This window comes from Cydia fagiglandana, chromosome 22, assembly GCF_963556715.1.
Source record: "Cydia fagiglandana chromosome 22, ilCydFagi1.1, whole genome shotgun sequence".
Lineage (NCBI taxonomy): Eukaryota > Metazoa > Arthropoda > Insecta > Lepidoptera > Tortricidae > Cydia > Cydia fagiglandana.
Genome location: NC_085953.1, coordinates 387,060 through 414,645, shown reverse-complemented (window position 1 = coordinate 414,645; position 27,586 = coordinate 387,060). Strand labels below are relative to the sequence as shown.

General features: G+C 35.4%; 1 protein-coding gene across 10 annotated transcripts in view; it reads right to left on the bottom strand.

Annotated features, from left to right (window-relative positions):
* Window positions 1–207: 207 nt before the first annotated feature.
* LOC134675591 (zinc finger protein 184) overlaps window positions 208–27,586 on the bottom strand; it is a 134,216-nt gene continuing 106,837 nt past the window's right edge. For 8 of the 10 annotated variants that reach the window (XM_063533900.1, XM_063533901.1, XM_063533899.1 and 5 more), the window contains 4 exons: window positions 17,755–17,939; window positions 15,941–16,106; window positions 14,913–15,134; window positions 208–6,116 (listed from right to left, as the gene is read on the bottom strand). In XM_063533900.1, the coding sequence (XP_063389970.1) occupies window positions 5,077–6,116; window positions 14,913–15,134; window positions 15,941–16,106; window positions 17,755–17,939 (1,613 nt within the window). In that variant the 3' untranslated portion in view covers window positions 208–5,076. The remainder of the gene's footprint in view (window positions 6,117–14,912; window positions 15,135–15,940; window positions 16,107–17,754; window positions 17,940–27,586) is intronic. The other 2 variants (XM_063533904.1, XM_063533905.1) reach the window with 2 other exon arrangements.

Below are 27,586 nucleotides of genomic sequence, written 5' to 3'. Positions count from 1 at the left end.
TTTTGAAAGCTTTTCGAAAGCGAATTGCCTAATAATTGAAGTAAGCAATGCGCGAATTGAATGATTGCTATTAGCATTATCCAGGCGCTATACCTACTTTAGCTGCTGTCACTAATTCCACGAAGTTGCGGGCAAAAGCTAGTATATTATATTATGGCGAGCCAGTCAGTCAGTCAGAGCCTTAAAGCGTAAAAACAAACTCCAATATGAATCATCATTTTTATTTTTTAAAATAATTATAGCTAACCGTTTCGGCAATAATAGTTACTATTATCAATTCAATGACACAATAAGCATTTTCCGTTGTTAAAAATAATAATTCCACAATAAAAATAATATAAAGGGTTAGTTTGTTCATAAAGGTAATTATCTGTTTAAAAATATAAGCTTAACATAAGTCAACACTAAACTTAACTAAATACATAGCAGTTCGTTATTGACTAATCAATCGAGTACAAATACAAAAAAATAACTTTTATAAAAAATATAATTCAATAAACACGTTATAGTTCAACGCTACAAATAACTAACTAAAAAAAACATGGCATCGTTTTTTATATTAAATATGAACTTAAAATACGCTATACATCAAAATACAACTAAAACAATTCTGTCGCGATGAGTCTAATCGAATTGTATTGTATGTATGTATGTTTGCCTAAACATCGATAAGGTACAATTATAGTATCATCACATCACATCCCTAATGTTATTTACATTCTTTTTTTAATTTTAACATGCCAAATACGAATTTTGACTTCTACATTTAATTCTAAACTCTAATTAATTGGAATTTTACAAATTACGCCGAAATACTTTTAATTTTGACCATATACATTCAGCATTTCCAATAATCGATCACTATACAATTTTTATCATCCAAATACTGTATTTTATGATACTAATATTTTTTGTTAGTTTCCAAAAGAGTTTCATTTTTACAATTCGCAATCACGACATTTTTGAATTACAGAGTCCAACGCGATTCATAGCTGCCATTTTATATTTTACTATTTTGACAACTGTATAAATGTCTCGCTAATGACAGCATAATAGAAAGAATAACGTTGGATATACTGTAATAAAGTTACAGATTTAAATCCCGTTAAAAGTAAACGAGACGTCAAGAAAATGAGACTAGAATTCACCAATTGAAAGGGACAAATAGTATAACTTGTAATTGTAAATACATAAATAGTTGTAAATACAAAAGTTTGTAAATAACAGTTGTACAACGCAAATGCCTGTTGTGGCATCGATCGGCTAGTGTTACAGACGAAATATGCGCTGTCAGTTGTTTTAGAACATTCCAAATTCGAAATTCAAACTGATTTCGATTGTAAATTTGGTTGTTACAAAACAGTTGTAACATTTGTTTATAGAACGTTATTTAAATTCTAATATTGTCAAAATTGTGTTTTTCGTACTGTTTAATAGTAATTTTTACCTAAAAATGGATATGACGCCGGCCTGGTGCCCTCAGAAAACACCGATACAGAGTATATTAACTATTATGACATGTAAGCACATTGAAGTACACAGATTTTTTTGTATTTATGTTTTTTTATTCGTTGTTCACTACTCTCAAACACATAGCATAGAGAAAGCGTTATAATTTTTAATTTGTCTTGGACTTACTCTATGCTATACAGCGGGCCCATTTATAACAGATATATTATTTGTAAGCCAATTTAAATGTTTCTTTATAACTGAGCCCCGGAATTACATTACATTAATTACGCTAACTTACAATATAAGGTAATAACTATTATGTGAGTTTAAATTGAAAACCTGGCTATCCTGTCTATATCTTAAAAATACGATTAATAATTGTATATTTGGCTAAATATTTTAAAACAAGCTCAAATACAAAACGTAAACGACGAAGCTTTAAATTAAGAACTTTAACAGTCAATAAGGATGTGTAAGTTAAAACAACAGCAATCCATAGTGAAAACTCAACAACTAATATTTTCAATCGCGCAAAAAAAAAATTTTTCCGCGCAATTGATAATATTTTTCTTAATTCGAAATAAAAAATGTAATGTAATCGCTGGATGTAGTTGCGATTCAGTCGAATTATAATTATAAGCCGCATTCTCATGAAACTGCCGATTGAGAAGAATTTATATGAAACTTCTCAGTAACTTCATTTTTTGTGGCAATTTTAAACCATAAAGAAAACGCTAGCTTTAAAATTATCAACGAATTCTCCTAGTAACATAACGATAACGTAATATTTAATAGCCAATAAAACTAGAACATTTAGGCGTCTTATCCATTTTTCTATAAAAATTGAACCAACAGCGCATTAAGTGAATCAAACAGGTGGAGTTACTTGCTTGCATCCAAGGTTCACATCAAACAAAACCAGGTCTATTGACACTAAAAGATGGGGCCGTGGAGAAATCAACCAATTGAAATTCAATTGATTCAGAAAAGGAATTCAATTGCTGGAAAAAAATCAATTGATTCCCCCGACGACCGGTCCAGCGACGCAAGTAAATCGCTCATTTAGGCTTTATTATTAGTATTAAATGTACACAGCTTAACTACGGAAATTTGTCTGTAAAATAAATGTAGAAAAAAATTCACTCCATATTTTTCAATTTCAACATTAAAAAAATTCTTCGTCGATAACTTAAAACAACTTGCAGCCACGATCTGATATAACTATTCCTTCGATGATCACAGATTGAAGCCTGGACCCCGCGCGATCATCCAGACACTAATCCAAAAACTTACGTTAAAACTCCATTAGATTAGAAAATACATGCGTATATTTTTACACAAATATTTTTACATTAATCGCACGGAATCCGAGGCTTAAAATACGTTTGAACACTTTCATGGAAACGTAACTTTTGATATAATATTCTAAATGTAGGATTCACGGTCCGTGCTTACATAGTCCGTATGTTTGTACAACTCGCGTTCAGTTCCCTAACACGATGGTTTATTAATTATAACTTTAAAAATACCCAAACGTCCATAAATTTTTCCTTCTACTACGATCTAAATTTAAAACAATACCTTTTATACATTATTCATAGGAACTTCATTTGTTGTTATATTAAATTTATTTTATATATTAATTTATGAGAACATTTTTACATAAATAGCGATCCGTTCACGATTTTTATTGTATGTATCGAAAAAATGTTCGGTTGCTTTTTGTATCAGTCGAAATTGTTTTATTTTCAATTGTGTATTCACGTTTCCTAGAAAATTGATTATACCGGTAACCGCTCGTCTCGATGTAACTGGCCATATCTCCCCAAAGAAATACTTGAAAAATGTGCCGAAAAGTGTTGTATTTAAAATGAATAAAATTCTTAATGAAACGAATAGTTCAATTAAAAACTCCCACCCACCAACCAAACGTCACGACAAAAATTATAAACGATTTTTTGGGCTATTGCATTGTGTTTTTGTTCACTATTTACATTGATACTCCGCTAGATGTCGCCGCACGGCTGTGTGCGACTACCCACAACGGATATACCAATATTAATTCAAGAATGAAATAATTACGTACGTTAAAATCAGCTTACTATACCTTACCTATGTTACGATTATACGTAGACAAACTATTCTGTGTGGACAAACTCGATGAGCTCCAATTTGTACACACAGAATGTTACTTATTTATAATACATGATGATAATATTAAAAGAATTATATTCGGCAACACTTGACATTCTCATAGTCGGACCGGGATCTGACCACTTTCCAATTGTATCCGAAATTGGTTTTTCTTTCGAATTGAATTGAAAAGTGGTCATTTTCGGGTCTGGTTTGATTCTAAATCTACTGCAGCGACAACATGGAGCAACTAGATGCTTCGGGTTATTGTGGCGAAGCTGACGCTTCAAAAAGTATTGTTTATTGTTAAAATGATTCACTGGGCTATTGTGATTCATTTAAATGTGTTAAAAGTAAAATTAAAAATGTAAATAATGGGCTCATACTTCAACATCCGATGTTGATAAGAATGTCTCGTGTCTTTGTCTTTTTAAGGTTATACGTCGAAGACAGATGGACTTTTAACGGATCTTCGACTGTCTGTCTGTTCGGATAAATCTGTCAAACTGACGAACTGTCTATTCAGTGAAAAATCGCTATTTTATCTATTCGTACAATTTCATTTTTAAGTATTTACAAAAAAAGAATAAGTAACGGCAGTCTTCTGAAAAATAATAGTTGGTATTTTTTATTTACAACTCTACAAAATAATTTGTAAATAATTATATTTTTTGTTCAAATAATAATCGCTTTATTAATAAAAATAAAATATTTCTTTTTTCGAAACGAAAGACGTAACGTGGCTATAGTATATACATTATTATATCTAATATGGCATTTAATAATGATAAAATTAACATTTCACGCCGAAGAAAGACAGTTTGAAGTGTTCGAAAATAGTAAAATAAAGTCTCCAATTTCATATAGATTTTTGTGCGTTCAAAACGTGACTAGCATAGCATTATTGCGTGAAAAGACAAGAATAATAATTATAACAAATTTCAATATCACCTAAATAATATATTTGTAAAAATATCTTAATATGGAAAACTTTAAACGAAAACTAATTATTGCATAGTCGCTAAATGCGATAAACGTGCGAAAATAGTTTGGCACATCCCAAAGTTTGTACTAAGCTAAGAAACACCGCTTCGTGCTAAAGCTAATAAAAATAAATATATCATTTAAATAATAACGCGTAAAACAAATAAATATTGAAGATTGCACAGAATATTATTTCTCGTATCTATTTCTAATTTTATTTCTTGCAGCGAGTTTGTGTTCCATATTTTGTTCAATCATTTTCATTTAGTTTATTTACATTAACATCGCTAATTCCCTATTTACAACAGTTAGTTCTATCTAGGCTTACGTACCATTATTGTTATGCGACTTCTTTATAACTAATGTATAATTTGCAATCGGAACCAAAGAAACAATTTTAACGTCGCAAAATTAACTAATCAGAAGCGATCACGCCCCGAAACCAAACATTGAAACGATTAATTTTAACTAGAACGAAATCGCCTCAGATTAGTAGTAGCTGAATTTTCATGGCTGAGGGTTTTGCTGGAGGTGGACAGCTTGCTGCGCGGCTTGCTGGGCCGCCTGGGCCTGGGCCTGGGCCTGGGCTTGCGCTTGCTGCTGCATCTGCTGTTGCTGGACGGCTTGCTGGGCCGCTTGTTGAGCCGCTTGCGCCGCTTGAGCTACTTGTTGAGCGGCCTGCTGCGCGGCCGCTTGCTGGGCGGCCACTGCCTGCTGAGCGGCCTGTTGAGCGGCGGCCTGCTGCGCGGCCTGTTGAGCGGCCGCCTGTTGAGCGGCCACCTGCTGCGCGGCCTGCTGAGCGACCGCCGGCGACGGCAAATTGAACCCTAGCATCCTCGGATCGTGCAACCGCAACGCCTGCTCTAATCTCTGTTCCTGCGCGATTCTGAAAGCCTCGACTAACTCTGGCGACAACTGTCCACTGGCATCGTTAGGTGGAGTAATCTGCGGAGGAAATCCTCCATTATGTCTTAACGGACTTGGAGCTTCGTTCCCGTGGGCCGCGGCGGCTTGAGATACTGCGAGTCTTAGTGCTTCCGCTTGACTTCTAAGTAATGCTTCAGCTTGTTGGATTCTTAAAGCGGCTTCGTTAGGTGCTGGAGGGGTTTCCGCAGGCGGTTGCGCTGGTGGTTCTCTAGCTAATTGCTGTCTCATGGCTGATACTAGATTGGCTGCAGCGACTTGTACAGCGTTCGCGCCTTCGCCAGGTTGAGCCATCATGTTCGCGGCGGCGGCAGCGATTGCGGCGACTCTTTCGTCGCCGTACGCTTGGTGTCCGTTGCTGGCGGAGCGGAGTAGGTCTGTGAGCTTGTTGACAGCTGCTCCTCCGTCGGAGCCGGCCGAGGAGGAGAGTCTGCCGTTGGAGGAAGAGTCGGAGTGCGCCGGGGACGGAGGGGCGAGGTTGAGGAGCCCCGAGCCCCCCGCGGAGGACACGGCGGCGAGGAGGTCGCGCTCGCGGCGCTCGGCGGCGGCGCGGGACAGCACGTACTGCGCCGCGAACTGGTGCTTGGGCTCCATTCGCATGTGTTCCATATGGGACAGGAGACCTGGAACATGCAGTGTCGTGTAAGATTTATGAAGTACGAATTAAAGAAGCCAACCTTATGCATGGGCATTTGTGTAGTGCACAGACTTAAGAGCTAGGTCTCGTTACTGGATAAACCTAAAATAATTTCTATTACCTACTTTCTTGATTTCATTTTGCTACTATTAATGTAGTTTATATTTAAGATTGATGTACTATTGTATTATATTTAACTAATATAAAGAGAAAGAGAAATAAAATATTTAACATAGTATATTTTTTTATTGAAAAATAACAAACTGATTTGGCGTAGAAGGTAAATTCTTATAATAGACCAGCGGTGGAACAAAAATGGGTTTTGATAACATTAAAGTTTTTTCTTTTTTGATATGTTATTGTAAGCATGTTAAATAACATTCATGTAAAAAGTTAGAAAATTTTAGGTGGAGCGTTCGGCCATATTTAAATTTTCAATTTTTGCTAAATAACTATGTAAATATAAAATTAAAGTTACAAAAAACTTTAACATATTCAATAACACTTTAATTTATTCACAATATTCGGTTTTTAGAAATCTGGAACAGCTGCTTTCTGGTGAACGTAAAAACAGGAATTATTATGTAAATACAGAATTAGAGTAGCTGATATTGCAAAATTACGATATTATCTATCAACTTAGTATACATGTAAAAAGTTAGAAATGTAGACAATGTGCTTGTCTAGATATTGATTTCTCGTTAAGCAGTATAGCCAATATTGAATTAAAGTTTGTAGAGTTAATATTACACGGTCATAATAAAGATCTTACTTCTCACACAAAAGATTAGAAATATAAAATCACGGCGACACTAAATACTGATACGTAAGTATGCATTCCGAGCTTATATTAAGTTACATTTCAAACGCGCGGCGTTTGCGCGCGCCGCGCTGTGCGCCGTGGCAGGAGGCAGCGATCGACGGTCGCGGGCTAGCGGTTAGCGCGGTGCCCTTAAAAATACGCAAAGCGTTTATAAAATTATTATCAATGGTAAATAGTTATTTACACAGTACACTAATGGAAACTTACCTTCCCTTATTTATTTCTATATGTACTAGGGATTGCCCGCGGTTTCGTTTACGTAGAATTCGTTATCGTGTTAAGTATAGAAATAATAGATACATTTGAAAATTATTTTAGGTGCATTGTCATACAGATAACTACCCTTGTTAAAGTATTCTTCAAATTCAATACACAGGTGTCATTTCAATATAATTTTGCTTAATTTGGCGCTTTTAGGTTATAAATGACTAGCGACATACATTTTATAAGAGCGATCATCTCCGATAATATTTACTTTATCATAAAATCAATTTCAAACTAACGTTATTCAATATTTATCATTTTAAAGTCAATATTACCAACCAACTGATCCAATTTACCTACGGTAACAACTCAAAATTTGCATCAAATTAAATGCCACTTTTCTTATCCGTTTCGAACAATCAAGAGGGCCTTTACGAGCTGATGTGGTGAAAATTTTATTTAACCTTCGTCCCTTGAAACCTTCACTACGCTCAAGGTTCAACTTTACGAACCACTCGCTCCGCTCGTGGTTCAATTTTAGAATGTTTGAATTTGTGAATGTGCTTGCTGCCTCGCACAGCCAAACTGTGAAATGAACTGTCCGATACGACCTTCAAACCTTCAAAGACCCCCATCTTAAAGGTCGGCAACGTGCTTGCAACCCTTCTGGTGTTGCGGGTGTCCATGGGCGGCGGTAATCGCTAACCACCAGGTGATCCGTCTGCTCGTTTGCCTCCTATTTAATAAAAAAAATTGTTTCGCTTGTTTGGGTATCAATATTAGCACGAGCGGTTAATCAACAACTTTTCCCCTTGTAAAACAAATAAATAAGGTAGGTGAGGTGCAGGCATATGAGGCCCGGCGGGTAACAAGGCCCAGCATTCAAAAATAGCAGTTGCTCCCTATTATTCCCAATTATTCTGAATTTGTACTTGTTGCTAAGAAGGCCCACTGTCAGTGCAGGTAAAAAGGTCTAGTCCCGGGCCTTATTGAACGTATGAGATGAAATATTAGATTAAAATATTTTAAGATAATTTTCAATATTTTTAATCTCTTATTAATAAGGTCGATTTGAAGAAACTTCTATGAAATTATGACTTATAAATAACACTTGCACTGTGTGGGCTGTCAAAATTGCTGCAGACTTTTCTTGGTCTAACTCTAATAATTTTTCACTTGCTTTATTGACCTAAAGACGTTTTAAAGAATCAAAAAGTCTAATAACATTGAGGCACTTATACTTTTTAAAGGCAGTAACTAATTACAAGTGACTTTTTTTTGTTAATACATAGGTCGGTGGAATTTCCATGTTTGGCGGTCCTCCGCCTTCTCTTTGACAGCCCGATACGACACGACGTTGATCTTTTCCTTTATTTGATCCATGTACGCTCTCCTTGGTCTTCCCCTCTTCCTGTTTGCTTCAACTTTCCCTTCTATGATATTTTTGATAAATTCGTCGTGTCGTATCAGGTGCCCAAGCATCCTTCCTCTTCTATTGTCTATAGTTCTTAACAAACTCCCCCTCTCTCCTACTACATAGGCCACACTGAATGTTTTGCACTATTGGCCACTGGTAAACATTTAAATTATCAATTGTATATTTAAAAAAAAAAACAGGCTTTTGATTATGGAATGTGACAAATGTTGGCGACAAATCGATCGTCTTTTGTTTTTAATGGCTTGTCAAAGTAAGTCAGTGCGTTGAACGTGGCTTTAACGCGAAAATATTTTTAGAGCTATGATTTTGTTATGATTTTAAAAGTTCGCTTACTCCGCAAGAGTGTAGTGCTTGCCTTCAAAATGCTTTTGGGATTGAAGCACCACATCTGAGCATCGTGAGGCGTTGGTATGGTGAATTTAGTAGAGACAGTATTATTCTAGGTAATGATTTTCGTGATGGTCGACCGTCCACGGCGATCATTCAAGGAAACGTGGCTACTGTGAGACGACTCATTGAAGAAAACCCACGAATCACCTATGACGAAATTTGAGGACAATTAGGGATAGGTTCAGACAAATACAAAAGATTTTACAGGAATATTTAAAAGTCAGGAAGCCTTGTTGTCTTTGGATTCCTCACGAATTAACTTCAGTCCAAAAACAGGTACTTTTTGACTGGTGCCGAGAAATGCTGCGTAAGTATATGCAAGGAAGTTCAAAAGCTGTATATAACATCGTTACAGGAGATGAAACCTGGATTTACTGCTACAATCCGGAAAAAAGGCATTAGTCCAGTCAATGGGTCTTTCGAAGGTGACAGGAGGCCCATACAAGTTCAACAAGCCAAAAGCGTTGCCAAACATTTTGATCGTCTGTTTTTTTTAAACGCGACATTTTTGTACCGTACTTTTAAATAATAAAAGAACGTTAAATACTGAGCAGTACACTACCATTTGTGTGCTCGCAGTCATTGAAAAAGACCGCGAGAGACGACCGAGAAGCCGCATCCTCCTGCGTCATAATAATGCGTCCACCGATACCGCAATAAAGGCAAAAACATTTTTTAATTACGAAAACGTGGAAAATGTCTCTTATACGGATTATAATCCAGACATTGCACCCTGTGACTTCTATCTATTTCCCAAAATTAAGGATTTAATTTGGGGTGTGACATTTAAGACCCCGGATAAGGCAGTTACTACGTTTCATCACCACGTCGAAAAATTGCAGTCAAGTGATTGGGCCTCATGCTTCCAAAAATGGTCCGAGCGAGTGAATATATGTGCATAGAATGTAAAGGGAAACATTTTGAGAAGCAATAAATGTATTATTATGGTTATAAATGGTTTTATTCAAAAGTTACGCAAAACTTTCAGTATGCGTAAAACCTCTTCGTTAGTTTTCTTTTCTTTTACGATAGAATTGCGAAAAATCGATATTTTGCAACAAGTGACGAATTTTAAAACACGGTCAAAGGGAGTGTTTTAACGTGCGTAGCACCGGTGTCGTAATGTAGCACCAGATGTACTGTAAAAATTATGTTAAAAGATAATACTTACTGTTACGAATAAATATTTATACTGTAAAAAAATATCCCACCAAACACATTTTCATGTAAATTTTGTTGCTAAGACGAAACCATAAGACTAGCACTGTCAAAAAGTTGTCAGATCTCTTGTCGAGCCAAGCTTCAAACTCTACAAGCCCTAACTTCACTAACTCTACACCTTAGTCAAAATATGTGGCTTGACTGTTTCGCTACCGCCACATGGGCATAAGGTGAAAAATTTATTAAATTCATTATTTTTAGGGTTCCGTACCTCAAAAGGAAAAATACTGAACCCTTATAGGATCACTCGTGTGTCTGGCTGTCCGTCTGTCACAGCCTATTTGCTCCGCAACTACTGCACCAATAAGTTGAAATTTGGTATACACATGTAAGTCTATAGCCCAAGGACATACATGTAAAGTAAATAATAGAAATTAAAAAATATATATATATATATATCAAATGAAGGGGCTCATTGTAAGAATGTCAGATATATTTATTCATAATTTTAAAATAAATAGTTTAGAAGTTATTTAAGAAAATACGCAAAAAATGACCATTCCGAATTGTAGAAACGAAACGGCCAAGCCACTCACTTTTGGTGTAGAGCTAGTAAAGTTAGAGGGCTTGTAGAGTTAGAAGCTTAGCAAGAGATCTGATAACTTTTTGACAGTGCGAGCCTTATGGTTTCGTTTGGGCAACATTTTACATCAAAATGTTTTTGATGGGATTTCACTTCTTTTTGTAAGTTGTTTATGACAATCTTCCATCCCCTAATTTAAAGGGTTGGGGGTGATTTAATATTAAAAATCCTGAAATAAGTATCTGGGGGCATCTGTTACACAATGTACTTCTTACTGATTCCCCATATAAACCCTTCACCCCGTAAGGGTAAACTTTGGGGTTGAAATCTGCCTTCACCCCGTAAGGGTAAACTTTGAGGTTGAAATCTATTCTATATCCTTTCCCATAACAATACCTATCTACATACCAAATTTCAACTAAATCGGTTCAGTGATTATTGATTTCCCATACAAAATTAAACCCCATCTTCATCCCCTTAGGGATAAAATTTTTTTGAATTTATTTGTTGTTTGTGTACTAAAACTATCTTACATACCAAATTTCAGCTTCTTAGAGGACTTCAGGAAGTACCCGGTATTGATGATCATCAAGTGAGTGAGTCAGTGACGAAATCGAAGTTTTTAGATATGAATAAAATCTAAAGTATAAGAGCTATGCAATTGATATGCTTAATAAGTCCGAGAACTTTGTTTATCTGGTATAATCCAACCCCAAGTTATGAGGGTTCCAAAAAACAACAAAGCGCTTCGAGAAAAGGTAGATAGTGCCCTTGCGCTTTTCTCGTCTTGGCGGGGGCACTGCCGTGCCCCCAGATGTTAAAGGATGAGACTACTGTAACTAATAAAGATTTATGTTTAGTTACCTACTATTTTCGCGTAAAATAGACAATTTTTATATCTTTAGTTATTAAGACCCAAAATAATTATTTTCACTTATTATAAATAAATCCTCCTGTTATGAAGTATCAAATATTGTTATTTGTATATGTATAACTCTTAAGTTAAAAACAATAAAATCTGTTATTACCTACTGTCAAAATGATTATTTTTTGCGGGATTAAGTAATACTCTGGTAGTGTTCAATAAGGCCCATAATAGGACTTTTATAAAAGGTATATTTTCCAAGAGTATCGTAATATTTTTATAACTATTTTGGTATAATGAAGAAACTTAAATAAATGAGAAACCTATTTGAGTGAGTTTTTCATACTTCATGTCCTGTTTATTAAAAAAAAACCATTTTAATTTAAGGTGAGGCATACGTATTCCGTGTGGGCCGTATAGGCATATACGGCCCACACGGAATATACAATAAGGTAAGTGAGGCCACTTACCTTATTGTATATTCAGGATGTATACCGTGTAATATTGAGCAGTTGGTTTATAATATACATATTATGATATTGACGTTGAATAGGACAGGACATGACAAAAGGAACCAGAAATAGGTATAGTTGGTCAAACCAATTTGTCAGTAAATAAAAACAAAAAACTATATTCATCCTTTTCTTTTGGGTGCCAGTACTAGTGTAAGTCAAAGATAGTATGATGATTCTCCCTGTCTATGTTTGAAATGAGACAGTCCTTTGACAAACTATGTATAGTTTTATCATTTATCAAACATTACGCAGATACCACAGACTAATAGCCCCTACAATCACATTTGGCAACAAACGCATAGCTCACTACCCCGTACCTCGCTGTAATAGTGCATGGTCTAAAAGGCATTTTTCATTTTTGGCACCATACTTATATAACAAAGCACACAAAACCCTTAATATAAACAACATTAGTAATTTTCAATTAAAAAACAAAATTAAGATTTGGTTAAAATCATTAAGTTATACTGAAGCAGAAGAGCTATTACGATGCGTGTTCTAGTACATACATTCTAAAATAACCAGACACACACGCGCGTAAACACACAGAAACACACACATATTCTAAAAATCAGACACAGAATACTCACACACGCGCGCGTACACACACATCACAGTTTCATCTTTCTTTAAAATTAATTTTAATATTGTTAATATGTCATATAAAATGTCTAACATTGTAACATTACCTACGCTTGTAATTGGGAAGGAACTGGCTCTTGAGACACAGGGAAACCTACTTTGAGAGCCAGGAACCAATGTTATGTAACAACTCAAAGTTGCAATAAAGATTATTTTATTTTATTTTATTTTATAGTAAAAAATAGTTGTGAATATCTTGTATATTTTTATTACAATATTAGTCAAGATAATGAAATATAGCTGGTCAAGCAAATCTTGTCACTAAAAAAAGGCGCGAAATTCAAATTTTCTATGGAACGATATCCCTTCGCGCCTACATTTTTAAATTTGCCGCCTCTTTCTACTGAAAAGATCCGATTGACCAGCTGTAGGTATTTTTACTTAATAAGATATTTTAATTTCACGTAATGTCCGCATATAATTTATATATGTGCACGGTAAACAAACAAATGAATGATAAGAAAAGACAGACAGTGTTACTGAGCGGGAGGTGGGGCGAGGGGCGAGGTATAGGTAGGCTATGATAGGCTCTCGAGCGCCGCGCCGGCGACGGACGGACCAGCGCGGCGTATCTATGAATTTCGCGCCTTTTTAACTAGATTTTACTATTACAATGCAAGCTACACACAGAAATTTCTTACTTTCCATATATACGCTGCATATATTATTTTATAGTAATAGACTTATTTTTACAGACTCTAATTCAATATTAGATCTTATAGGACTAAAAACGCATATTAATTCTAAAGCATATATCTTATTCTTCTAGCTTTTTAGCTTGCCTATTAACTTATAAATTTAGATATGTTGTTGTGGATTTATTAAACTTTAATTAAATATCGACAAAATAATAAGCTAATTGTAGTTTGACAAAGAAGCACGTTAAAAAAAATTCTAATAATTTTACATTATAAAGCGTCATACATATTATAAACAATGGAACTTAAACATTGCACTTTAATTCAATATTAAAAAATCATTACTAAAAATATATAAATACCTAATTTATATCTAACGCTCGTTCTAACTTTTCATCATATATAGCATATATGCTTAAAAATATGTCCTATATCAGATAAGTATCACTTTTTCAACTTTAGAATTATCAAAACTTTTCGTGCAAAAATCCGGTCCCACTATTGAGCTATAATGGTTTAAATTCACAAAGCAAATATGAGTAGGCAAGTAATATATGTATGTGTAACGGTAAATTTTACAATAAAGGTTATTTGTATATGTAACATTAAATATAAATTATCATTAAAAACATAACAAACCGTGGTGTCCAAATAGGGAAATCGAGAATAAAATAACACGTAGTAACAAAACTTAATTTACCTACAAAAATATTTATTGGAGGTTCATAAAGTAGGAAGTTAAAATTTCCATTACTATTTATAATTATGACACGATCCTTAATAACCATAAATCATATTGAAGCCAATTAAAATGTTAAATATATGCGCAATTAAAATGTGTTCAAATGCTTTATGATATATAATTAAATTTGTGGGTTAGACTTGGGTATAGACTTGTAAGCTGTAATATAATTTTATAACATGTTTTATCACATTTGGCTCCTTTGAAACGTAAGATTGAAAACAACAAATAATAATTACTATTGAGATAAGGCTGTCTTGATGTGTTACTGTTTATGAAAGACAAACTATGGAATTTGATCAGAAGATATATCCACATCCTTCAATCAGAGTAAAAAGAGTTGTCATACCAAATGTGACAGTACGTATTAACGACCTATTTTTTTCTATGAAAAAGTGTGACAAGAGGAGAGGGGGTAAAAAAAAGAAATTTTGTGTGTAAAAGACGACTCCTATGGCCCACCTGCACCATTCCACAAACACGGGGTTAACCGGTTAAACCTCAAATTGCCAGTTACCAGTATAATTTGACATTAGGTTAACGGTTTAACCGCTTCCCGGGTTAGTGGGATGGTGCAAGTGGGCCTAAGCCAATAATATGATTGTAGCCTAAAGCAGGTCACTGACGAGCCTTCCAAATGGATGCCATTACAGTGGATTCATCCAAATGAACGGCATCCTAATATTAAACATTGTACGTTTTTGACATTCACGGACCGATTTTGGATTGCAGCTATTTGGACTGTTGGAAGGCTCGTCAGTGGCCTTAAAATTCCACTTACCACTTTCATGCGTAAACACGGCCTGGCATACAGAACACGGCCACATCCTCAAACTGCTGGTCAGCTGCGTCTCCGGATGACAGGCGAGGTGCTTCCTGAGTGAACCCTCGTTCACGTAGTGCTTCCCGCATACCGGGCATGGGTGGTTCGCCGTCCGCCGCTTGGCTACATAAGGATCAGTTGGTTTAGCTTGCGCAGGGTACGGTGACGTGGCAGGGGGGCCTGCGTGTCACCAGGATAGGGAGGTTAGTGGGAAGGTTAGGAGAGAAAAAAATTGTGGTTAGTCAATGTTAGTTTATGTGGTGACGGTGGGGGCCGTCGGTTGCTTAAGATTAGGGGAATGCTTATGGAGAGAAGCTTCTGAAGATTAGCTTGAATTTTTATAATGATGTTTGCTATGATAAAATTGTTCTGAATGAATAAAATAATGATGAATTGATTGAGAAATAATCGCTTGCAGCTATTAAAGAAGTTGAGAATGAAAAGGATGAAAGTATAAAGCCAACCTTTCAAAAGCCTTCTCCATTAGCGATACAAAACGATAACAAAAGACGTGACGACAAAACGAGGAAAATGTAGCTATTAGAAACGTAAACAAACATGTTATGACAATAGACCGCCATCCGAAGAATTCGTATCGCAAACCAAACTGTTTGCAAAACACCGCCATGCTTTAACATAACAACATATTCCTCGTCCGCACTTATACTAAAATTATCTAATGGAAACGATACTTGTTCGTGTGATTTTTAAACCAACACCCCTGCTGGCTTCTCGCCAGTTGGAAGCTTTTATATCAATAAATGTTTTATTGCAAAATATTTACACAACCATTACGTTGTAGAACTAAAACTGAGCAAACTTCCAACGACGACTCTTAAAACTAAACACACATCTGTTCCGCGTTTAGAATCCTGACAAATTCAAAAATGGAAAACAAATTCTGAACTTCTCCCGGAACGAATGTGTTCTTAATTCAAACTTATTCTAACACGCGCTGTCCAAAACCAGGAGTCTCAGGAACTTACTCGCAACGCCGGACGCGTTGGGGTCCTTGTGGGTGTTCTTCATGTGTTCAACGAGGGCTTCGCCCCCGAACACGACCTTGTGGCAGATGGGGCAGGGGGTGGCGGTGGCGCCCCCTATCATGAGGGCGGCGTGTTGCTGCAAAACACCAAGGTGCAGCTGAAGCTCCTATCGGCGCCCCAGCATAAGTATATTAGGTAACGTTCATAAAACACACGTCAAAAGGGAATTTGGAAATCATAAATACGCCGAAATTGAATTTTGATAACGGGCCGAAAAAAGTTTTTGGGAAATAATAGTAACGGCCGAAAAGGGAATTTTGATTTAAAGTTTGGTAAATCAAAGAGAAAATAATAAAGGGAAACGTGACGTTTCCTATCATAGTTCGTTCTAGAATTAATTTTAAAATAAGAATTGCCAAATATATTTTTGTATAATAACACCAAGTTCCAAAATATCCAAATATAGGTATTTTAAAATAATAACAGTTACAACTGAATACTATAATAAATATCTCATCAATATTCAAGTAGTAAACAAAAAAAACCTTACGAAAATTTATAAAGCAATAAAAAAGTTAAAAATAAATATTTACACTATCGAAAAGTAAGCGAAATACACAACAATAATACAATATTGTTTAATATTATCAATATAAACGCATAGGTAATAAATATAATATTTACACTGAAAACACAGTTTCTTAAAAAAGGTGGCGCTTTGCCAACATCATACGGAATGAACTTGAAATTTCACAAAACTTCCTGTTATGTATTTATAATTAGTCATTTTAGCAATATATTAAACGACTGATAAACATTATTCCAAATAATCATCCCAATTTAATTTAACCGTTTTGCAAAATGTTGGTTATTATAATTTAACAAATAGTTTTACTGATCTCACTTTAAAGTAAACTCTAAAAGTCATTAAAATTTGTAATGTCTATTCAAAAATTCTATTGCAAAGGTACAAATAGGTAAATATAGGTTTTGGGAATATAGCCCAAATGGCAATTAGGGAAATTCAAACTGTTTTAGCATAAATTACTTTTTTTTAATTAATGGTAAAATGGAAAAATTCACAGCTCCCGGCAAACTTGCGACCTTTTAGAATACCGGTCAAATATTAATCAACTGAGCTACCAAAGCTTACCAGGAGCGTGCGAATTTTTTCATTCCTTCCTTTTCCACACGCCTCAGGGTGGCACATAGCGCCATCTACCTATAAAAGTACTCTGATTAAAAAAAATGTGTGTTAAATCTAGGAGCCCAAACTGTCATAGGCCATAGCCTAGTTAGGGCTCCACTTGTATTAATGTGTCTGTTTTTTAGGATTCCGTACCCAAAGGGTTTAACGGGACCCTATTACCAGAGATATGTATAACTCCGTAATATATGATAAATAAAGTCTAAGAAAAAAAACGTGCCTCGGAAATCAAGAAAAAGTCATTCTCGAATAAATGGCGCCATATACCTTTGGCCTATCTATACTATCTATTCTCTTTGCTATTACTAAGAGTCCGCTGTTCGTCTGTCTGTCCGTCTGTCTGTCTGTCTGTGCGCCTGTCTGTCACCAGGCTGTATCTCATGAACCGTGATAGCTAGGCAGTTCAAATTTTCACAGGTGATGTATTTCTGTTGCCGCTATAACAACAAATACTAAAAACAGAATAAAATAAAAATTTAAGTGGCGCTCCCATACAACAAACGTTTTTGCGTAATGGTACGGAACCCTTCGTGCGTGATTCCTACTCGCACTTGGCCGTTTTTTTTTTGTTAATTTGAAGTTGGTTAAAGACCATGCTGATACTAACCTTGGCCGTGTGCGTTCTAAGGCTGCTCTCCGTGGCAAACCCCTTGCCGCAGATGTTGCAGTGGAAGGGGCGGTTCTTGGCCCTCTCCACCTGGGCGTCGTGGTTGCGGAGGTGCTGCTGGAGGTTGGACAGCTGGATGAAGGCGCGCCCGCAGTCGGGGAGGTGGCATTTGTAGGGGCGTTCGCCTGGAAAATTAATGTGTGTTAATATGTGGATATTATAAATGTTGACATCACTTGCTGAGACGAAAGGGAACGTAACACATAAATAGGTATCAATATCAATCTGCTTTTTGGTGTTGCCTGAGTATTTTATTCCTTTTTAGGGTTCCGTACCTCAAAAGGAACCCTTATAGGATCACTCGTGCGTCTGTCTGTCTGTCCGTCTGTCACGGGATATTTTCTCAGAAACTACTGGGCCAATTAAGTTGAAAGTTGGTACACATATGTAAATTAGTAACCCAAAGATGGACATTTTTTTTTTATAATTTTAAAATACATAGGTTCGAAGTTATTTAAGAAGATAGCCTAATAATGACCACCCCCCCCCCCGCTTTATCTCCAAAACTACTGGGACTAAAATACTGAAAAAAATATACAAAATAGTTCTTAACACATATGACAGGAAAACCTATAACAAATGTGCAGTCAAGCGTGAGTCGGACTTATGTACGGAACCCTAGAAACGCGAGTCCGACTCGCACTTGGCCGGTTTTTCTTAGAACTGCGACATTCAAATAATATTCACACCTGAACGAAGATATGTTACTTTTGAACCAAGTTGGGAGCTCTCTTGGACTATAATTGGGTGGTTATACGGTAACTTAATTAGTGTCAGTTGTTAAACTATAACTGTTATATTGCATTATCCACCATTTTTGTAACACTGTAGTCTGTATAGAACAGGATCCATAGTTTTAGAGCTTAAATACGTAAGTCATAAATCTGTTGGGTATCATAAATATAATGTTGTATGTAAATGTGTGCCCATTCACGATTTTGTACATTGTACATATTATCGAAGCAAAGTCAATAAAGTAAATATTAAATATCAAACAAGTCATAATATTCCATTATGTTACGTATATTATGTTAATTAAGTATTTAATAACGATGTTGACAATGTCAAGTATTGCTATAGTTTAAGCTTAAATCAGAAAGTAAGTAACTTTTGAAGCTGTTGCACTTGTAGAACTTTTGTTTGACGGAAAACTGGTTTTGTCTTGGTTTTAGTACTTAGTAGTTTTAAAGCGTGAAAACCATGTTTTACCAGTAAGTCCGCAATGACAATAAAATTTGATAGGGTCTGAAACTGGACTGGATTGGGTCATAGCTCCGAAGTTCTAAAATAAATCAATATATTGATATCAGAAAATAGTATTGATGCCAATTTTATAACTGCAATAGTATTTATAGATGAAGTAAATTGGCTGAGAATCAGCTTTCTAGTCTAGGTCATAATATATTTTTAAAAGTTAGTCGCGGTGTCTAGTCTAAAGGTAACACATAACTCTAATAACTTTCTTACCTTACCGTCATAAGTGTTGGTTGGTAACGCGCATGTGACTCGGTTCAGTATCTCTAGATTATGAAACCCGCTTACTATCATGTGGGACATACATTTGTTTACCACCTACGTAGTTAAAAATAAGTTCCTAAACAATTCTTTATCAAGAAGATCAATGTATCGTTCAACGGCCGTTATGTTGCAAAAAACAAAACACGACCGCGAATCCCGTTCGAATTTGGAATGTTACGCAATCCGAGTTCAACGGTCAGCGACCTCCGAGTCCGAATAACCCAAATCGGGACCCGACCTAACCCAACGTCGCCCGCCATTTTTAAAAATAAGACCATAATAAAACCAACGCATACTTTTAGCCGGTACCGGCAAGCAAATGCATAGGTCATTGACTGCACACAAACACACCGCACACACACAAAAGCTACTTTTATAATGCGTACACGCCAATATAGGGTATCTTTTAGTCCTGGAGTTGTGTTAGTGATTTTGCATGTCTGAGAAGAATGTACGCATTGCGCGTGCAAGATATTGTAGAATTATTTCCTAGATGTTAGATAGATATATGATGGGGCCTGACACAGGCAATGGTCGGAAATATGGCCGGCTGGTAATACTAATCTGGCCCTAACGGTCCGATTGCCATATTTATGGTTAGTAAATTTTATAACAGACTGGGTTTTATTGGGTCGCTTTTGCAGATAAAAGTTTAGTTTAAAATATTGCGTTACATAAGTTTACATTTATTAGGTATTTTATGGGTCGTTGAGCAAGTGATTAAGTGTTTATGGTTCAAATGGATTAGAAAGCATAGGGTAGTGGAAATCGTTTTGTAATTCAATTTAAGATAAAAGTTTAGACTTGAACAACACATTCAATCTTTCACAGTCTAAAAAGATCTTTGATAAGTTATCGATGAATTGAGCAGATTTATAATAATATGTTAAGCTCTTGTTTTATTTTAAATCATATGATCAAGAAACAATTTTGTTTTAGAGTGGTGATTAATCTGATAATTAAATCGATAACCTCCGTTCTAAACGAGATCCTATCTCAAAACACTAGTAATAAATCGCAGTGCACATTATTATAATTTCGTCCGCTGTGTATTAAATCCGCAAGTACAAGATTTACTTAACACTCAACAGTGACTCACGCATTGTAAGTCAATAGTGTTGGCACGTTTCGTTTTAAAACCAAATACAAGACAATACAAGAATATGAGAAAAATAGCAAAACAGTTAAAGTGTAAAATATTTTGAATAAATCAGTTATTTAAATAGAAGTGGTACCACAATGTGAGTAAAGAAGCTATTAAGACAGGTCTTATTATATTTAATTACAGTTTGTGTAATCAAAGTTATTTTAAACAAGAAGTATGTAAGTACATGTTTGTTTTAAGTATTAAAATAGGCTTTAGTTTGTATAGCTATTAACATGAAAGAGGTAATAAACATAATGATGCTATTTCAATCTGTTAAATAGGGACTTCCCTGGCTATAGATTTCAAACAATATCCAATAAAAAAACACAAGTGACGTTGCAAAACTACAAACAGAAAGAAAGTACTTCCAGATTTCCACTTACACAATTCCAGATAACGGCTATTAAAAAACAAGCGACCATAAATAAAATATTATCCGTCTTCCGGGTACACTATACTGAACTATCCATTGTACTTATTTTTCAACCCATACAACCTACGCGTAAAGGTTTCCAATGTAAGCTGACCCTTCTTTGCTTTAAAACTGCGCCTAAACTTTTCCCTATAGCGTCGGTTTTAATACGAACGGTAGGTCAATTTATACTGGAAGTTGTCTATGGTTATTTTTGTTATTTCTCTATGAATAAATGGAAGGGAAAGGCGCTCGCCTTAGCACAGTTAGGACGATGTACGATGGCCTAAAGGATGGTATCTTAGATTGTGTGGTATTTACATTTTTGAATGTACATGGGTATTTTGCGTTAAGTTCTTTGTTAGTTACAAATGAATTGGTTTTTTAACGTCTTTTTGTGAAGAATTAATACGCAATAAATATGCAAAAAAATGTATTCAAGAAATTCAATTCTTTAATCTTTTCTAAGAAGAAAGAACGTACCTATATCATCAATATTTTAGTTATTTATATAAATTGAAGTCTAAAAATACATTATGTACATCGAAATTAATTTTATTTCAGGTTTCTTTTCAAAGCTTTAGTTAGATAAATTAAGCTTGAGCTCTCACTATTAAAACTCACTATCTTTTTTTTCATCTCATTTGAAATATAACTAAGGGAAGAGAAACATAGTCTATATTATAGACTTATAGACTCTATAAGCTCGGGAAAAGAGAAACAGATGAGGATTCCCTACAAGTGTTTCTCTTGCCCCAATGTTTCTCTTACTCCTTCTATCTTTACCCTTTTTCAAAACCATAGACAAGAATCTTAATGAAGGAAAACTCTGTTCGTTTGTAGCGCGCGCGCAGCCTACGCAGGCATTTACATACAAAAGTACTTCCTTGCAAGCTGCGCGTAGGCATAAAGCATTCTAGGCTCAGGCGCAGGCCAGAAAAACGGTTATTTCCAACTGGCTGAATGCAAAAATGCTAATTTTATGCATTTTGTGTTGTGTCAATTGTTATGTTTACTAGTTTAGAAATTTCGTTGTAGACAAATTATATTTGAAATTAAATTTAAGTTTCAAGTAATAATCTCAATCATTATTGATTAACAAGCTTTTGATAATCATTTTCCCTTATCCGCCATTTTGACATTTTGTGTTTGTTAAAAAAATGGGACAAAAATGAGAAACAAAGGTTTGCTAAGTTTTATGAAAAAAGTATAATTTAAAATAACAGGTATACTTGGTCAAGCAAATCTTGTTCGGTAGAAAAAGGCGGCAAATTTGAAAAATGTAGGCTAGAAGGGATATGTATCGTCTCATAGACAATTTGAATTTCGCGCCTTTTTCTACTGACAAGATTTGCTTGACCACCTATACATATAACACGTATTAGAACAAAAACTTAATACATTTTTATTTTTTATTGAAATAAAAATGTAGATTGAAGCAGACCTATCAAGAACAGGCCACAACTGAAACCGTTATTTTAAATTTGAATAACGAAAACAAATGAACTACCGACCACAAACAAATCCGAAACGTATTCGAATTTCGAAAATAATAAATTGCATTCGGAATGCATCGCGTCGATTTTAAAACCGTCGGCGCGTGTAGCGAATTTATTTTTGAAATTAGAACGCAGACTTACGCGCCATTTTGACTCGTATTCGAATAAATCTTGCGTGTTTTCGCCGTTATGATGTTATTTGAGATTTTTGATATACAATGAAGCAGATTTTGAGACTTTTAGATTACATTATAACTATTGCTGAATTGGAAAGACAGAAACTAATTATAAAAATCACTATTCTTGTACAGGTGGCTACTAGTACTGATTGTTATGAATAAACAACAAAAGAAAATAAAATTACGAGAAAACCAAAATCCGCGTTGTCACGGTAATAAACATCGTGTTTATAATTAAGTGCTAGTTAATTTCTAACTTTAAATATTCACATGCATATAAGCAATTCACCTGTGATTTTAAATCGAATATAATATTAGGATTTTATTGATTTAAAAGTAGTAGGTAGGTTGTCTTTGAAAAATTGAACGATACCTAAGTAATTTCAAACTTAGTGTGTGTTTTTAGTTTTTATTATATAGATTTTCTACCTCGATGAAAATTAAATACAGAAAATACCCCCTAATCAGGCACTGGACCTCTCAAACCCAAAGTTTAGGTACTTACATAATTATTTAAGTTTTTCTATAATTATGTATTAAGTATTAACACTATATCGATTGCTTTATCTTTTAAATGCTTTTTTCGACGCAGAAAACTATGTCTCAAGCAAAAACTAAAGCTAGTATCATTGTACTTACTTACAATGGTTTACTAATATGTGGCCGAAAATTGTATGGCAAATTATCACTTCCCACACTATTTTTCCCATAGTATCATTTGGCAAAACTATCAGATGGCAAACCAATGTTTCGCATATATAACATGTCGCAAATGATTATTTACAATATTATTGTATGGCAAAATATTTAGTTGGTCATGTTTCAAAATGTCTTTTATTGTTATGTCGAATGTATTGATAGGCATAAATTATTTTTCGCCTAATATTGTGATGCATACTACTAAATACCCTAATAATATAGTACTCAACTACTCATGGTACAAATTACAGTAGCATTTTATTTCGTTACGTAGGTAGTTTTTTCGAGATGTGCAGTTCAATGATGGAGGTAGTAATTTTGTTTACTACATTTCTGGCAACAGTTTGTTTTCGTGGGGTCGCAATTCTTACCTAACCTAACCCACTTTTCTGGCAACAGTTCGTTTTCTTGGGGGTCGCAGTTCTAACCTAACCTAACCCACCTTTCAGGCAACTGTTTGTTTTCGTGGGGTCGCAGTTCTGACCTAACCTAACCCACTTTTCTGGCAACAGCTCGTTTTCTTGGGGGTTGCTGTTCTAACCTAACCTAACCCACTTTTCTGGCAACAGTTCGTTTTCTTGGGGGTTGCAGTTCTAATCTAACCTAACCCACTTTTCTGGCAACAGTTCGTTTTCTTGGGGGTGGCAGTTCTAACCTAACCTAACCCACCTTTCAGGCAACAGTTTGTTTTCGTAGGGTCGCAGTTCTAACCTAACCTAACCCACTTTTCTGCCAACAGTTCGTTTTCTTGGGGGTCGCAGTTCTAATCTAACCTAACCCACCTTTCAGGCAACAGTTTGTTTTCGTGGGGACGCAGTTCTAACCTAACCTAAGCCACTTTTCTGGCAACAGTTCGTTTTCTTCGGGGTTGCAGTTCTAATCTAACCTAACCCACTTTTCTGGCAACAGTTCGTTTTCTTGGGGGTCGCAGTTCTAACCTAACCCACCTTTCAGGCAACAGTTTGTTTTCGTGGGGTCGCAGTTCTAACCTAACCTAACCCACTTTTCTGGCAACAGTTCGTTTTCTCGGGGGTCGCAGTTCTAACCTAACCTAACCCACCTTTCAGGTAACAGTTTGTTTTCGTGGGGTCGCAGTTCTAACCTAACCTAACCCACTTTTCTGGCAACAGTTTGTTTTCGTGGGATCGCAGTTCTAACGTAACCTAACCCACTTTTCTGGCAACAGTTCGTTTTCTCGGGGGTCGCAGTTCTAACCTAACCCACCTTTGAGGCAACTGTTTGTTTTCGTGGGGTCGCAGTTCTAACCTAACCTAACCCACTTTTCTGGCAACAGTTCGTTTTCTTGGGGATTGCAGTCATCTAACCTAAAACATGTTGGTACAGTCATCAAATCTATTAGCGTAGTGGCACCCGTCCATGGAAATATGTAGATACGTTTGTTAAAAAAAAAGCCACCAACAGGTCAAATAGCCATCAAAATATATTATGAAAAGTAAGTATAAATAAAGCAAACGTTTTTTGACAATTAAGAGTTAGCTAAGTTGAAACATTTGCTCAGTGACTATTTGTCTTAATGAATTTTGGTAAAATGAACATCTACTAAATAAAATTGTGATCAAATAAAAAGTATGCGAAGTTTCAATTTTGGCAAACGTTATGTAACAATAAATAGTTAGGTATAATAAAACATTTGCTTAGTGACTATTTTTCTAAATAAATCGTGGTAAAATGAACATCTGCTAAATAAAATTGTAGTCAAATAAAAATTATGCTAAATAATAATATGCTAAGCATTGGTTTGCCAACTAAAAGTACTGCAATAAGTTGGTTGGGAAGTGAAATTAGGCGAAAAATATTTCGGCGAGATGGCAGTACACCACTTACAATACAAGTAAGTGTTATACCTCCACTACAATACCACACACGAAATAAAGATAGCTGGAAACTTACTTCAACGGTAAATAATGTACGCGATCGTAATTAAACCATACATAATTTACGACTGGGCGAAAATTTAAATTATTAGGCATAAAATGCGTGCACACATGGAAGTGCACCCCCCACCCCCTTCCGCCCCCACAGGGGGCGGCCCCACCCCCCCAACTATTTTGGGGTGGGCAGTGGGCACGGAAAAAATAACGGTACACCTGCGCGCGGGTGAATTTTGTTGGTATTGACATTTTCAATGGATATGGCAGCCATTTTGTTTCGTATAAATAATAGTAGTGATGTGAAGTTGCGATGGGTGGGGTTTTACGGATACTAACTGAAAATATTGGTAAAGTTTTTATATTTAAGTAAAGGTATTTACTTAAAATTTCATATTTTAAACATTTTTAAATAATTAGTACCAACTACCAACATCATCAATACTTATCAGTAAAATGTACCTAGCTAATAATAAACTGCTTTTAATACACGTAAAAGTCGATTTAAAGTCAGTAAAAGCTAAGTAGATGATAAATTTGCAAATTAGATGATAAATTCGATGATAAATCTTGGCAAGATACTATTGAATAGATATTAAAGTCAGACAATTTTAAAGACAAACAATACAATCCTATCAATACCCACACTTAAAACAACCGAACTCGAATCGAATTAAAAAAAAACAACTCTTCTTAACTTGTTTCAAACAATCCCACGTTTAAACATTCAAGGGAAACTCGAAGGTTTTTTTTACCTTTTTTTTAATTTTCGCCGCCGCTATCTCGGCAATGCTTCAGTGGTCAAATAAAAACTTGAGGAGTTGTGAACAGGGATCCCATCGGAGACTTCCGCGTTGTAAAATTTTCTAGGTATTTTTCTAATATTATTTAATTATTTTTATGGACTATTTAACTTTTGTATGAAAATATGAAATGACGATCAAATGATTAGATTGAAACTAAAATATGGTAAAATATTATAGCAAACTACGAGTTGACACATAAGACAGCGAAAGAACTAACTACAGGTACTAACATTGGTAGACTACTTAGACTAGTAGCATTTTAGTAGTAATGTAGATACACATACAAGTACGAGTATAATGGATAAAACCTGTTTACTAATAAAATGTGGCAAGTGCGAGTCGGACTCGCGCACGAAGGGTTCCGTACCATAATGAAAAAAAAACGGAAAGAGAATGCAAAAAAAAACGGTCACCCATCCAAGTACTGACCACGCCCGACGTTGCTTAACTTTGGTCAAAAATCACGTTTGTTGTATGGGAGCCCCATTTAAATCTTTATTTTATTCTGTTTTTAGTATTTGTTGTTATAGTGGCAACAGAAATAAATCATCTGTGAAAATTTCAACTGTCTAGCTATCACGGTTCGTGAGATACAGCCTGGTGACAGACAGACGGACGGACGGACGGACGGACAGCGAAGTCTCAGTAATAGGGTCCCGTTTTACCTTTTGGGTACGGAACCCTAAAAACTACTACAATACACACACAATGAATTTGAAAAAGTATCTACCTTAATTATATTTATGTTATAAGAAAAAAAATACCTTTCAAAACACTATTAATAATACAAGAAATTCAAAGAACCGAAATTTCCAAAGAGCACTCCATTCCTTTCCGCCAGGCAGTCAAGTTAAGAAAGATAGCCAGCCAACTTCTGAAAAGGGTACAACGTTTCCAGAGGATTCCTCGGAAAAGCGAATAAAAAATAAAACGGTTTTGCACAAGAGAAAAATGCAAAAAGAACAAAACTCGATCTTGGCAAGTTTTGCTAAAGTTGTACCGTCTGGGAGGGTTGGCAGCTCTGCGTCTTATTGGAAGAGGTTTTTGAGATATTGTATTTTATGTATGAACCGGACATTACATTCATGTTTCATTTTGTGTTTAAACATAGGTACCTACAATCTGTGTAGTGAAACATTTGATATTTATTGCAAAGTCGATTAAGTCTTTACTTGAGTTTGATCATACTCTAAACTATTGTTATTATATTTAGCACATTAACATTTGTAAATTATATATTGTGATAAATGTTGGAATATTAATGATATTGTTCTTATTACTCCCAACTATTGATTACCTAAGCATATATATAGCTTTCTTATTACTAATCCTCTTAATCAAGCTAAAGCTTTCATTTCGAGACTAAAATGTGACGTTCCACGGCAAAAGGTACCTTATGGCGGCTGGTGCTTACGTCGCATAGCGCCGCAATAATATTAGAGCGGCGTTAATAATAGCGTAAGCGCCAACCGCCATAAGGTACCTTTACCCGTGGGACGTCACAAATAATTATCATCATCTTTTTAGCACCCTGTCACCCACTGCCTGAGCATAGTCCTCTCTTCGTGTACGCCAGTTATCTCAGTCCTGGTCTAATCTCATTTAGAAGTGGCCCGCAATCTT